The 15232-nt window shown below is 40.6% G+C and overlaps 1 protein-coding gene across 1 annotated transcript in view; it reads left to right on the top strand.

Annotated features, from left to right (window-relative positions):
• LOC119281784 overlaps positions 1-4769 on the top strand; it is a 7084-nt gene extending 2315 nt beyond the window's left edge. Inside the window, exons 2-5 of the mRNA XM_037562220.1 lie at positions 3455-3622; positions 3841-3894; positions 4014-4151; positions 4339-4769. Coding sequence (XP_037418117.1) covers positions 3455-3622; positions 3841-3894; positions 4014-4151; positions 4339-4704 — 726 coding nt within the window. The 3' untranslated portion in view covers positions 4705-4769. The remainder of the gene's footprint in view (positions 1-3454; positions 3623-3840; positions 3895-4013; positions 4152-4338) is intronic.
• Positions 4770-15232: the final 10463 nt, after the last annotated feature.

The following is a 15232-nucleotide window of genomic DNA, read 5'->3' as shown; positions in this document are numbered from 1 at the left end:
GAAGAGTGGGCATGTGGGCTTCTATCAAAAGAGGAAAAGATACCGCTATCGCTATGCTCATATCTCCCTTCCCTCCTCCAGGTGAGAAGCTGGTGTTGAGAAATGATCAACGCATTTCACCTCGGAACTTGTACTTGGAATAGAGCCAGCCTTGAGATCCGCCACATCTTCCTTCAAGTCAGAGAGTTGAGATAGAACAGCTTCGCCTTTGACCGGTTTGCTGCGGTATAGTTACAAAGGTAACCGGTAGGTGACTGTTGAATCGACAGTAGTTACGAAAGGGGGAAATAGCTCAGTTGGTTAGAGTGCTGGTCTGTCACACCAGAAGTCGCGGGTTCCGTTCGGTCATGTTGATATTGCTAAGTTGGAAGGGAAAGCCCAATCGTATTAGTGGGTGCTCAGCCTACCACCTGAGAGCCGAATCCATGCTTCATCTAGGAGATTCCTTTCTGCTCTGTCTCTTTCTCTTAACTTTCCCACTGGAGCCCAATCTAGCTAAAGAGGGGCTTCTCCGCCACCATAACCAACTAGCTACGTAGATGAATTATCCTTGCGTTCAGCTATCAAACCCATCCACTAGAGCTTGAACCCATGCTTGCTCAAACCATCTGTTTTCTCGTATCACGACCGGGGACACCTGGCACTGACTCATTCCTGTCTTCTTCAAAACCGAAACGGATAGGTTGTCTTAAAGATCATTTCTATAGCGAGAAGGAGGAACTTTCTTAGAAATAGGAGCTTTCTGAAAATAGAAATCGATATATCCATGGTATTGAATGGACAAGAATTGAATGGGATTGTGGCACCCAGTGATACACTACGCCTAATCCTTCACTCAAAAACGCATCACACCCTTTGTAGGTTCAAGCCGAAGTCAAGCATGATCACCTACTGCAAACTCCAAATATCGTGGTCGGCGTACCTGGTCCTGAACTGCTTTTAATCTAGAATAAGTGGAATCTTCTCGGCACTAGCAGGTTGGTGAAGCATAATCCTCGCGTGAGGGAATGCTATACGCTTGGTGGGTTCTCCTCCAAGCAGAATGAAGGATGCCATGGAGGCGGCTATTCCGAGGCATATTGTATATATATCTGGTGTCACCGGCTAGGAATTCGTTTATGCTTATATTTATAAGCTTTCTTCTCACTAGGTAGGGCGGGCAGTTGGTCTTATTGCCCTGCATCATATGAGAAGGAGACCATAGCATGTTACACAAAAGCGCCGCTTTCTCAGGAGTGTTGTCACACAGCTGCCCGACTAGAAGAGCTACTCGCTCTGTAGTGTTGTCACACAAGATAAGCACGCCACCCGCCTGCTGGCCGGGCGAATCGAAGTTATCTTCCGGTCAACTGTCCACCCAGTCAAGTGCAAAAAACACAGTGGAATCGTTAGGACTTTTGGCACTAGGGAATCATACTTTGATCAGATCCGTGGACAGGCTCCCGAGGTCAAATCGGATATCTTTTGTATTCGATTCGGATCTCTATTCAATGTGTTTTCAATACCCTAACCTCCAAGGGATGAGACACCCACGATACCCAATAGTGCCAGCCAAACCAAGCTAGTACACCATCCCTTCTTAACAACTCAAGCACTGATTGCAAGTGGATTGTGTGATCTTCAAGAGGTCATTAATAACTTGATTATTTTTAGATAATAGTAGATAGAAAGAACGCTCGTAAGGAGTCCTATTGAAACCAAGAAATATAGGCCTGCTTGCCATCCACACCAGAATAGATAGAGTTTTCCAAAGAAACCTGCTAGTGGAGGAAGGCCTCCTAGGGATAAGAGATAGTACTGGTCTGTTGTCAACAAATAGACTGGCTAGGTCACAGTCTGCTAAGTCTACTAGTGGGATATGAATATGCATTAGCCCTAAATAAACGCGGACACTTAAAAAATCTGTCGGGCAGTCGAATTTGTGACTACGTCAAAGGCTCGTTTCACTCGAATTTAAAGGCTGTAACTCCTACTTATTTCTATTCATTAAAGCTTGCCCATGGCTGCTTTCTTCCCATTCTTTCTTCTTTCTCCGTCACTAGATTCCGGTTAAAACGCTTGGTCCACCCATGCTTTTCCTATGGTTTCGCTTCCCTAAACTATGTGGTATAATCACTTTAAGTGAAGCATGTCCCGATGATTCCCCGGATAGGAGAAGGCCAGCTGGGTGGTCATCGACCTTGGTTGCACGGTGGCGCTATCGGGCGCGACCATCTATTACCTGATGCCACCGACCGCCTGGGCGCTCATGGTCTCGCGGCCAACGTGGTCGCTGGTCGTCCACCGCCACCTATTCAGCACACCATGATCACCTATCCAGACAGCACGGACGCTGGTAGGTGTTCAGGTCATGCCTATTTAGATGCAGATGATGTGTTTATTTTTGTAATTTTCAGATTGTTGGCAAAGTTTATACTTTGTACTATGTCCATGTTCATCAGATGGCAAATTCACTTATGCTCACATTTTCAAATGCAAACCCATTTTTTTGTGGTTTCCAAACATTGCAAGTTGTATAATCACAAAATGACAAATTCAAAAACAATTGTATGAATTTCAAATTCTGACATGTCAAATGTATATACTAGTCATCTAGGAAATTTACATCTTTTCTGACCCATGCCATTTTTTTTATTTTTGGAACAGTTTAAATTTAATTTTGAACCATGACAATTTTATTTTATGAGCAACATAGTTTTTTTGTTTGACCATGTCAATTTTTATCCATTCATTTTTTGGAACATGGTAACTTTTGTTGGAACAAAACATGTGAAATTTCTTTTTGTATACATTCGTTTAAGAAACAATGGCCAAATCCTTTTTTAAACCATAGAAAACATATCTTTTGGAAATCCCATGGAAAGCTTGTTTTCGTAAGACTATTATCTTAATATTCTTTTTGCCATCATCTTTTTATGAAGCAATGGCGAGTTCACGTATGAACTTCATTTCTTAAATGTTTTCTTGTTTTTATTGATGCGGCAGATTCTTAGTTTTTAATGCATGGGATTTTTTTTGTAAATTTTGATGTGTGGCATTTTTTAGGTATGGCATCTTTGTGTTCAAATACAGATCCAACCAGCTCGCTGATTTTTTTTCATTTTTTGTTACTGTTTTTTGGATTTTTCTTATTTATTTAGTTATGCACAATCAATGATGCTTTTGGGAAGGAGGCCTGTCAAGAAATGTCTGTTGGGCCGTATTTGTTCGCGCTTGCGAGTTCCTCCCAGCGAATGTTTCTGTTCACTAGAGGATCCGTCCCAGATCGAACGATTCGTTAGTTGGGGGTTGCTCCCAGATCAAACGTCGGTTTAGTATAAGGGTCCTAAATTGAATTAGATATCAACTAAATTAATGCTCCCGATTTGATTTAAAAAGCTTCCAATATACCATTGTATTATAAGTATTGTAGTGTGAAGCATATTATATTAACTGGTATCTTGCCTTCCTACAGTATGCTCTAATTGAGTACTTAACAGACTCTATACTCTTCGGTGGCATGTCAACGTTTGATGTCTATGGTATGAAAAATGTCAATAACCAAATAAGCTCATCACACATGTGTGTGGTCGGTCGAGGGAAGGACTTCAGTAGTCACAATGCTGCAATAGCTGGATGGACGGTAAGTTAGTTCCTCAATGATTACTCCAGCATAACCTATTTGGAATGCATGGATTTCCTTTTCAGTGACGATTGCACTTTTTTTTTAAATCAATGCATTCTATTTATGCGAAAACTTTATAGCTACTTCCTCTGTATCAAAATATAATATGATTTTGCAGTTCATTATTTTGATAGAGGGAGTACCTTTTTAGCAACTGTTAATTTACTTTTATGCAGGTTAGCCCATCTGAATATGGTGATAGCAAAACACATTTCTTTACACGATGGACGGTACATGGTTTAACCTTTTGTATTTGTTAGTTTTTTCTTGTGTTCAATATTTTGAAAATTTGGGGGTAACATTTTCTTAGCAATACACATACAATTCATGATCTTTTGTTGCATGACAGGTTGACGGGTATAAGTCAACTGGATGCTATGACTTGAAATGCGATGGTTTTGTGCCAGTACAAAATGCGCCTATCACTCCAGGAGACACTCTAGACCACAAAAACGGAAAACTTAAGATCACAATCAAGATATTCAAGGTAAGCAGTTAAAACCCGATGAAAGCACTAAATATAATTTACCACCAGAATTTTTATCTAAGGAGGTATATGTGGTTCAAAAAAATTATGCATAGATGATGACATCACTAATTGACCCTCCGATTCTAGAGTCATTTGTATTGCTAGTTACTGGAATAAGTTTTAGTTACCGTTGTCTATCTTGTAGAAGAAAGATGATGGTGACTGGTGGTTGTACTTTGGTTATAATAATCAAAGCCTTAGAGCTGTTGGATTCTGGCCCAAAAGTATCTTTAATAATATGGCAGACCATGCAAATCTTGTAGAGTGGGGTGGTTACACCTTCTCTAATTCCGGGAGTGCTAGTCCTACAATGGGCAGCGGCCACTGGCCTGGGATACATTCTGCAACTGTTCGAGATGTTAGATTTGTTGATGACACTGGTAGAGGCTACAAAATTGATCCATGGCCCGGGGCCCTTGTTGCTTCTATCTCCCATAAAAAATGCTATGGAGCCGTTCTATCTGTAGACGAAATGTTTTACTATGGCGGACCTGGTGGTTGTACTATGTAGTAAAGCTTTATAGTTTGAGATGGGATCCAAATAATATAATAAAGATATAATGTGTTTACAAGTTATTTCGACAAGGAAATTGTTATGGCTCTCCTTGTATGCCATATATGTAAATAAAGTGAAGAAGCAATAGAATCATCCACCTAAGACAACTAGTTTAATGCTCGTGCACTGCCATGGTGATTTTTTTACAGCAGGCAAAAGATATGCCCCCTCCCCCCTCAATAATCGTCGTTTCTCTTTCACCATTCTCTCGCCCATTTTGTTTCCCCTCGGCAATCGCCGTTTCTTCGTAGTCGTACCTCCCTTGTAAGAAGTGATGGCATGTGGTTTCCATTCTTACAAACTAATTCTCTCTCCAATTTCTTCCTCATCGATAATCATTATTTCTTCTTGACCATCCACATTCATTATCTAATCTTCTTAGTGCCCCTCCTTCCACTTCACCTTCACTCTCGATCTTGTACTTTTACAAATTATATAGTATTTATCAATTCAAAACAATATTTTGATTATATTTCTTATTTACAAATGATGAAAGATGCATGCACTACAATATTTGTGTCACCTTATTTTTCGACCCCCACAAAGATAACATTTCAAACTAATACAAAGAGACTTGATCAAATAACAAATTCACCTATAACACATGGTTGGTGCAAAACCACCATGTACTATCATTGGACCTTCACACGCTACCTATCCCTCTCCCCACGTCCTCTAAAGGAAGTCCACCTCTGATCATGAAAACAAACTACTGCAAGCCTAATCTAAATAATAAGTGTTGAAAATCAAGTGAACATTAAATCCATAATTTGATTGTACATTTTACATGATAAATAAATTCCATGTGAGCCAAGTTATAATGCGACTCTGGTCAAAATAAACAAGCATAATGGAAGGGGGAAACTGCATCTTGCTTGCACTATGTGTCATGTGACGCCACACCATCAACCCACTCATCGACAGTGCATGTGAGGCACCTCTTCCTCTCACCAGCGAAGGTGTCTTGTTCAAATTCCAATGCCCATGGTTGTAATCCTTCGAGGCCATGAACCATATTTTGAGCTCATAGCTGGGGAATATGCCCCACTAAAAAATAGTGGAGAATATATTTGTTTGGTCGCCTTGGGCTCGTCGTCACCTCCTTGCAGCAAAGCAAATCGATGTACTGCACAGCCGAAAAAAAAGACATTCATAGGATGCCATATTGGAGAAGCTTCACAATATCAAATTCAGGATTCAATCACTTTTCCATTTGTACGTCTCGTAGCATAGAGATCAAAACAAGATAAGAGTATCACTCTAGAATATAGCTTAACAACAAATACATGAACTGCACTTCTTTGCTATAAAAACACCCCCTGGCTAAAAACAACTGTCATCATAGCTTGATCATCTGCCTAGAGCAAGAACATAATTAGAAATCTTGAGTAATTTCTAAATGTAGATTTAAGCAAAGACTAACATATATACTTTGGACATAGGAGAATAGTACTTGCATAGTACTTACAACATGTAGGTTGAATTCTACTGAACATCCATTGAGTAACTGAGTGGTGTGAATGCATGTCTCATACAACCCTTGAGAAATATGACATAATGCAATGTATCTCAAGTTAAAATTCCCAAGTCATGTGATATATCAAGATGAAAAATGGTATGGGGCCTTACTAATGCCAACCTAAAATGCATACAAGTCTCAAGTCAATCTATTGATCCTGAGCTAGAACATTTCATATATAAGATAAAAGATCAAGTGCCAATGTTTCCCTTCGCATGTTACAAAATGTTAAGTTATTATTGTTAGCCTTATACTAAGGTAAGAAAACCTAGGAAAATAGGTAGCCATCAAAGAAAAGGAGGATACCTCGCCTGGCAGGCACACAAATACCATCTCAGTATAGATCTTCCATAAATACAACATTGGTAGTGAAATATTTCTGGGCCACGAGTTGTTAACATGGCTGAGAATCACCATAACCTAGTCAAACACAAAAGTAGTGATGCTATTACATTTCAATGACATAAAATGTTTGTTTTTTGACTTATGAAAGAATCTTGTATGAAAAAACATAATTAGTAGTAACCATCATAGCAGAAAGGAGCTATGTGTATAATTGAATAACCGTGCAACACTTGAACAGGTGCAAAGTACTACTCCCTCTGTTCCTGAATATAAGTTTTTTAGAGATTTCAGTAGGGCCTACATACGGAGCAAAATGAGTGAATCTACACTGTAAAATATGTCTATATACATCTCCGCATCTAGTTCATGTTGAAATATCTAAAAAGACTTGTATTTAGGAACGAAGGGAGTATTACATAACGCATGCTTAATTTCGATGTCCCACAACTTTAAAGGAAAAGGCAACTGCATCAAGTGTATTATAAATTTCTAATCCTGTAGCGAGTTCATACTAATAGGGAACTTCTGTGTAGTCCAAATTGCTAGTGGAATAAAATTGCTGAAGGAAAACTAAGAAGAATTCCATCTGTTCCAAGTAAATGAGGCTCGAAATCGATGATCGCTGGGGTGAATCGCAGCATGAAAGTACCATCCATACATAGAAAATATGTAACATCCCATCAAAGTACCAACTAAACCATTTACATACTAGAGAAATCATTTAATTCAAATTACAACAAAAGTAATATGAAAATTATGAACATATCCAAGAGAAATGGCCTTGCAAAAGGTGGATAAAGCTTTCAGGATATGAAAGTCACCTACCAATGGAACTCAATCCTATAAATATGGATAAATATGAATAAGAATTTCCCACCAGGAATAAGAGTATAACTAACTAACAAGATTTAGATAGATGATGGATTAATTAGAACTTATCTGCGAGCTCCACATTTGCCTTGCTCCACATTTGAACTTGCTCAAGTAGAAATTAATTATCAATTAGAATTGAAAGAAATTGTAATACATCACCTTTTCTATCACTACCACCCCTCATCTCTTATTAAGTTTTGCAAATAATCCGCTGAATATAACTTGCTTTTAGATAAAAGCATCAATGCAAGCCTTATTGAAAAGTTCCAGGACATAATACAAAATATGAAGGCCTTCGTCCATGATCTTCATGAAGTGTCAGGACCATCACTTAATCCCATATATGTACAACCGATTAGATGGAAGTGCAAAAACTTTGCACTACTACAGGATGCTGCTAACGCGACACTACAATTAGAGACCCTTTTCATGAAACTGTGTGCAATGCATTAATCGCAAAACGGGGATGTAAAAAACCCGTCAAAAAAGGTGAAAAACATTTGCGATGGCGGAGCCATCAAATACGGTTCAGATTTTAGTTGCGTGTGTGATGCAGGGCACATAGTTAATCCATTCGAACTATTTGCAATGAGTCCGAACAACAAAAACAGGCAGCCATATCAATTTGTGTGCGATATATGGCATACAGTTCGCTCCGATGAACCGTTTGCTATTAGGGAGTGCAACAGAAACGGTTAGCCAGATCAAGGTGTGTGTGATATACGGCATGCGGTTCACTCGGATGAACTATTTTCAATTAGGGAACACAACAGAAACGGTTCAACTTAACAAGTTATGTGTGATACGTGGCAAACAACCGACTCGGATGAATGGAGCGCACCGCGACCGCCTCAATGGCGAGCAAAACGCTCGGACGAACGCGAGCAGAGCGCGCCGCGACCGCCTCAACAGCGAGCAACCACGTGGTCAACCTTCTGCCATCAATAAATTTTGACCTTGTTTCTTGTCACATTGCAGATTACAATGCAATATGTAATTGCAAATCTGTTCACACCTATCAAACTAATATGTGTTCACACTTAGCACTTGGCTATAAAAACTACCCACTCGAAAATTATTTCATAGTTTCTCTCCTCATCACACACAAAATTGGTCTTTCCTGTCAAGTCATTCCGCCATGACCGATAGTAGGAGTTTAGGGTGGACATATAACCAGGCAGCAAAGACCAAGACCGCGGAAGCACTAGAGAGGTCCCGTCGCGAAGCCGTAGCCGCAGTTAAAGATGTCCCTGTGCGCCGCGGAGCCCTCGAACGAGCTCTCACGGGCACGCGAGGGCTCTCACAAGCGCACTCGCGACGTCGGCCATCGTGATGAGCTGGCATTCCTAAAGTCTTTGGCCGGCGACGATGACATTCTCACTGGTGTCACTAAGCAGCAGGAGCTGGTCAACGGCTTGATGAAGCTGCTCAAGATCAGAGATGCCTCGGTTGACAAGGAGACCGGCCTCATCGAGCAACTCATCAGTGACAATGCGAAGCTCCTCAAGGCGTTCGGCGAGAAGGAGGAGGCCGTTGGCAGGAAGATGCTGCATGAGCAGAGTAGTGCCTTGGGGATGACGCTGAGAACCCCGTAGCTGATAACTTGTCCAGGCTTGAAAATGTGCTTGATGACCCACTTCCTATTGATGATAGTTTTCGTGATGAGCAGTTAGCTGCAATAAATGTTGCTAATAGTACTCCTTGGTATGCTGACTATGCTAATTACATTGTTGCAAAATATTTTCCACCTAGCTTTACATACCAACAAAATAAAAAATTCTTCTATGATTTAAGACATTACTTTTGGGATGACCCACATCTGTATAAAGAAGGAGTAGATGGTATTATTAGACGTTGTGTACCTGAGCATGAACAGGGACAAATCCTATGGAAATGTCACTCCGAAGCTTATGGAGGGCATCATGCTAGAGATAGAACTGCTCACAAGGTATTGCAATCTGGATTTAATTGGCCTACTCTCTTCATGGATGCTCATAAGTATGTCTCGTCTTGTGATGAATGACAAAGAATAGGTAATATTGGTAAGCGTCAGGAAATGCCTATGAATTATTCACTTGCTACTGAACCATTTGATGTTTGGGGATTTGATTACATGGGACCATTTCCTTCGTCTAATGGGTATACACATATTTTGGTTGCTGTTGATTATGTTACTAAATGGGTAGAAGCTATTCCAACCAGTAGTGCTGATCACAATACCTCTATTAAAATGCTTAAGGAAATTATTTTCCCAAGGTTTAGAGTCCCTAGATATTTATTGACTGATGGTGGTTCCCATTTTATTCATGGTGCTTTTCATAAAATGCTTGCTAAGTATGATCTTAACCATAGAATTTCATCACCCTATCATCCTCAGTCTAGTGGTCAAGTTGAACTTAGCAATAGAGAAATAAAATTAATTTTGCAAAAGACTGTTAATAGGTCTAGGAAGAATTGGACTAGGAAATTAGATGATTCACTTTGGGCTTATAGAACAGCTTATAAAAATCTTATGGGCATGTCTCCTTATAAAATGGTTTATGGAAACGCTTGTCATTTGCCTCTTCAGTTAGAACATAAAGCATAGTGGGTAGTTAAAGAACTCAACTATGACTTCATACTTGCTGGTGAAAGAGGTTATTTGATATTAGCTCTTTAGATGAATGGAGAACCCAGGCTTATGAAAATGCAAAATTATTCAAGGAGGAAGTTAAAAGATGGCATGACAAAAGAATCCAAAAGCATGAGTTTAAATTCGGAGAATATGTTCTTTTGTACAACTCTCGTTTTAGATTCTTTGCAGAAAGCTCCTCTTGAAATGGGAAGGCCCATATGTCATCAAGGAGGTTTATCGGTCTGGAGCCATCAAAATAAATAATTTCGAAGGCACTAACCCAAAGATTGTCAACAAGCAACAAATAAAGCATTATATCTCAGGTACGCCTATAAATGTTGAAAGTAATATTATCCAAACTTTGACACCGGAAGAATACATAAAAGAGTCCTTCCGGAACACTCCAGAATCATCAAAATAAGGAGGTACATGATACGGTAAGTAAGCTGACTCCGAAAAATCTACAAAAATGGTTTTTATCAGTTTTGGAATAATTTAGAATTTTGATAATAAAGAAACTTCTAGGAAGCGTCCCCTGGTGGGCACAATACAACAGGGCACACCAGGCTTGCCTGGCGCGCCCAGGTGGGTTGTGCCCACCTGGGACACCTCCTGTACTCCATTCTTCTTCCATATGCTTGTCCTCTAAGATGAAAAAAATCTATATATACTTCCCTAACCTGTTAACCACCGTATCACGGAGAAAATCCTCTGTTCTCTTTTCTTGCTGTTTTCGATCAGATTTATCAAGTTAGGCATCATATCTTCCTGCTCCTCCAACCACATGGAAGAAGAGGCTTGACTGATGAAGATCAAGACGAAGCGGGAGGAGCCTACGTACACCACCAAAGGAGAACTGAGTATCGGGTATGGGCACTCCCTTTGGCTTCCGCCAAGCTTGGGGGAGGTGCCCCGGTATCATATCATCCCACTATCTTTTTGCCTTTACTTATTTTAGTTTGATCTTTTGCTTTAGATGAATAAAATTTTAGTTCGATCCTTTCTTCCTTGAGAGTTTACTTAGTGATCTATCATTGTTATCGTGTGCAAGTTATATAATAAAGTTAGTTCAAGTTTTTTACTTTCTTTACTTTTATGTTGCAAATATGGAAATAAGAAAGAAAGAAAGAAAAAGAGAAAATAAGCAAATAAAAGAAAGGAAATAAATCAATAAGATCATATACTAATCCTATGGTAGATGATAGCACCACATAAGGAAAGGTATAATTTATTAGAGATTAACAAACATAGAATTGGTTAGTGATGCAACTCATGAAAGAATTAATAAGGGAAGGGAAGATTCACATATAAATATACTATCCTAGAAATCTTTTGTGATTGTGAGCCCTCATCAAAATATTATATGCCAAAATTGTTGACGTTGGACAAGGAAGACAACGTAATGGTTTATGTATGTTTATATTCACATAGAAGTCATATTGTCATAGACCCTTTAACATGTGATGCTTGCCCCCTATCTTTGCTAGCCAAAAATTCCGCACTAAGTAGAGATACTACTTGTGCATCCAAAAACCCTTAAAACCCAAATCGTTTTCAAGTGTCCACCATACCTACCTAGGGATTGAAAAGATCCCTCAAGTAGGTGGTCATCGGTGCAAAAGGCAATAAAAATTGCTTCTAAATATGTGAGATCTTTTAGTGTAAGAGAAAACTAAGCATTGCACGAACTTGGATGACAAAGAATAAAAGCGACAGACTGCATAATAAATGTTGTCATCTTAAGGGGCAATACAACATGAAGTTCTCTTGCACTAAGGGATTGAGCATGCAAACAAATAAGCGCATGGCAACCTCTGCTTCCCTCTGCGAAGGGCCTATCTTTTGCTTTTATGTATTTACTTTTATGCAAAGAGTCAAAGTTTTCCTTCTATTCATTTTTATTTTCTCTTTTGGCAAGCATCATGTGGTGAGGAAAGATCTAGGCACATATGTCCAGATGAATATAGATAGCATGAGTTATTATTGTTGACATCACCCTTGAGGTGAGTATGTTGGGAGGCCAAACTATAAGGCCCTATCTTTCTATGTGTCCGGTTGAAACGTTTTGCTCATGTGTACAAGGTAAGTGTTAGCAATCATAGAATACTATACGATGGTTGAGTATGTGGACTTGCCTAAAGGCTCCGACATGTGACCCTTCCTGAAAAAAAATGATGAATTATAGTTGCAAAGTTGACTGAGAGCATAGTTTGTTGGTTTCTAATAGAGTTTTTGCTTTATACTTCAATTGTGTGATGAACTATTACTTATTCATAGGAAGTATTTGATGCAAGTTCTATGATAAAAGTCTTATATTAAATTTTGTTGCTGTTATAATAATCAACATGATGCATCTATGTCCGTATTTTGTTTTTATCGACACCTCTCTCTCAAAGCATGTGGACATATTTCTCGATTTCAGTTTTCGCTTGAGGACAAGCGAGGTCTAAGCTTGGGGGAGTTGATACGTCCATTTTGCATCATGTTTTCTTACTATTATTTATAATATTTTTATCCATAATAATGCTTTTTGGAGTAATTTTAATGCCTTCTCTCTCATAATTTGCAAGGAACACACGAAGAGGGAGAATTCCGACAGCTGGAGATCTAGACCTGAAAAAGCTATGTCAAGGCACCTATTCTGCACAACTCCAAATGAGCTGAAACTCCACGAGGATTTTTTATGGAATATTTAAGAAATACTGGAGCCAATAAACACCAGAGGGGGGACACCAGGTGGGCACAACCCACCTAGGCGCGCCAGGTCCCCCTGGCGTGCCCTGGTGGGTTGTGGCCTCCTCGGCCCACCTCCGGTGCCCATCTTTTGGTATATAAGTCATTTTTACCTAGAAAAAATAAGGAGAAGGCTTTCAGGGCAGAGCGTCGCCGTCTCGAGGCGGAACTTGGGCAGGAGCACTTTTGCCCTCCGGCCGAGCGATTCTGCCGGGGGAACTTCCCTCCCGGAAGGGGAAATCATCGTTAACATCATCACCAACAACTCTCCCATCTTGGGGAGGGCAATCCCTATCAACATCTTCACCAGCACCATCTCATCTCAAACCCTAGTTCATCTCTTGTATTCAATCTTGTTACCGGAACTATAGATTGGTGCTAGGGGGTGACTAGTAGTGTTGATTACATCTTGTAGTTGATTACTATATGGTTTATTTGGTGGAATATTATATGTCAGATCCATTACGATATTTAATACCCCTCTGATCATGAGCATGTTGATTATTTATGAGTAGTTAATTTTGTTCTTGAGGTTACGGGAAAAATCATGTTGCAAGTAATCATGTGAAATTGATATGTGTTCGATATTTTGATGGTATGTATGTTATGATTCCCTAAGTGGTGTCATGTGAATGTTGACTACATGACACTTCACCATATTTGGGCCTAAGGGAATGCATTGTGGAGTAGTAAATAGATGGTGGGTTGCGAGAGTGATGGAAACTTAAACCCTAGTTTATGCACTATTCCATAATGTAGAGCTTGCCGCGACGACTCTTGGTCATCCGGCCCACAGCGTATCCTTTGAGCCCTTCGATGGTGCCCTTCAGGAACTCAAATCCACCATGCGCTAGCCCCACGGTGGGCGCCAACTGTCCTGGAAAGGTCACGACAGATGTCCTAGCAAAAGGACTTAGTCATGGAGCCATCGCAACTAGGAAGATTAAAGGGGTTAAAACGGGACAGAGGACACGAGAGTTTATACTGGTTTGGCCCCTTGTGGTGAAGGTAATGGCTTAATCCAGTTTGAGGTGGGATTTCTTATGTCTCGATTACCAGGGAGTGAATCCGCTTGACCTAGCTTTCGATCTGATCTTACTTGTCCTGAACCGCCGTCGGGTCATCCCTTTATATACAGAGGTCGACGCCCAGCGGCTCACGGAGTCCCGGCCGGCTCATAAACAGTGTCCGGCTCGGTGACTATATATTCCTGCCTTACAATACAAGTCATACACATATGGCGGTTTATCTCTACGGGCCTTAAGCCGCCTTTGGGCCTTGGGCCCTTAACTAAACCGCCATCTTCAAGTATCGTCTTGGGCTTCATATTATGAATCACCGTAGGTATAACCCGGCCCCTCCTGGGCGGGTCATACCTAATAGTTATATCCCCAACAACCTCCGTCCTGCTGTCCTGCTAGTCTTGGTCTCGTTGCACCGATACACCGATATGGAAACCTTTGCCTGATGCCTTGGCACTCCCCGCCTACGACTGCCCCTTTAGCACCAAAGAGGCAACTGGTATGCTGGCGCCCACCTGGTGCCAGCCTGGCCTTGGTCATCACGGCTCACGTCAAGGGAACCTCACGAGGTGCACCCTGCCTTGATATCTCCACACCTCGTGAGCCTGCCTAGTGAGGCTGCCCCTGAGGAGGTCTTGTGTCGTCCGCCTCGCGAGGCTCGGCCCCTCGCTAGGGTCTTGAGTGGTTCTCAATGAAGATGGGACGTACCAAGCTGTTTAGTGGAGCGATACCGCGGGCCACAGGCAGGCATGTCCGAGGACCCCGTTCCCAGGACGCTGGCATTCTAGTAGTAGCTCAGTGATCATGTTTTGTAGTGCTTGACATGTACATGCTTTCCATGCCCTTTGATGCCATGAGATGTTCCTGTAGCATATACTTTTGTTGTCTCAAAGTATGCATCATGAATCTTTTTTCAGCCTTACTCGGTTTTTCACCAAGTCTGAGAATCTGTTATGACTTGCTTACTTGCCTTGATGAATGCCATTGATCTAGAGGTTATATGGAGATGCTTAGTAATAATGTTTTGCCATGTTTAACCTGTAATTTAATGCCATGCTTTCTTTTGTTATATTCTTGCACTGTAGCATCTTTGTTTCATGCCTCCAACATGTCAACATGTTATTTCTGCTCACATGTATGCCCTGTTTTTCACTAAGTCATAATCTGTGTTATTAAGTTGCCTTTTGCTTTGCTCTTGTTGGATTAATCCTGATGCCTATGAACCTAAACATTCATGATAATTGAAGCATGTTATCTGTACTTTGAGTGCATACCAAGCTTGTGCCCATATGTTTCCTGCAGCGTGTTGTTTCCTTGATTGCAAAGTGCTTAGTTGCTGTTTTGGGCAGATTGTGTTTGAAACTTGTATTGCGTGTA

Source organism: Triticum dicoccoides, chromosome 3B, assembly GCF_002162155.2.
Source record: "Triticum dicoccoides isolate Atlit2015 ecotype Zavitan chromosome 3B, WEW_v2.0, whole genome shotgun sequence".
NCBI lineage: Eukaryota > Viridiplantae > Streptophyta > Magnoliopsida > Poales > Poaceae > Triticum > Triticum dicoccoides.
This window is presented reverse-complemented; position numbering and strand designations above follow the sequence as displayed.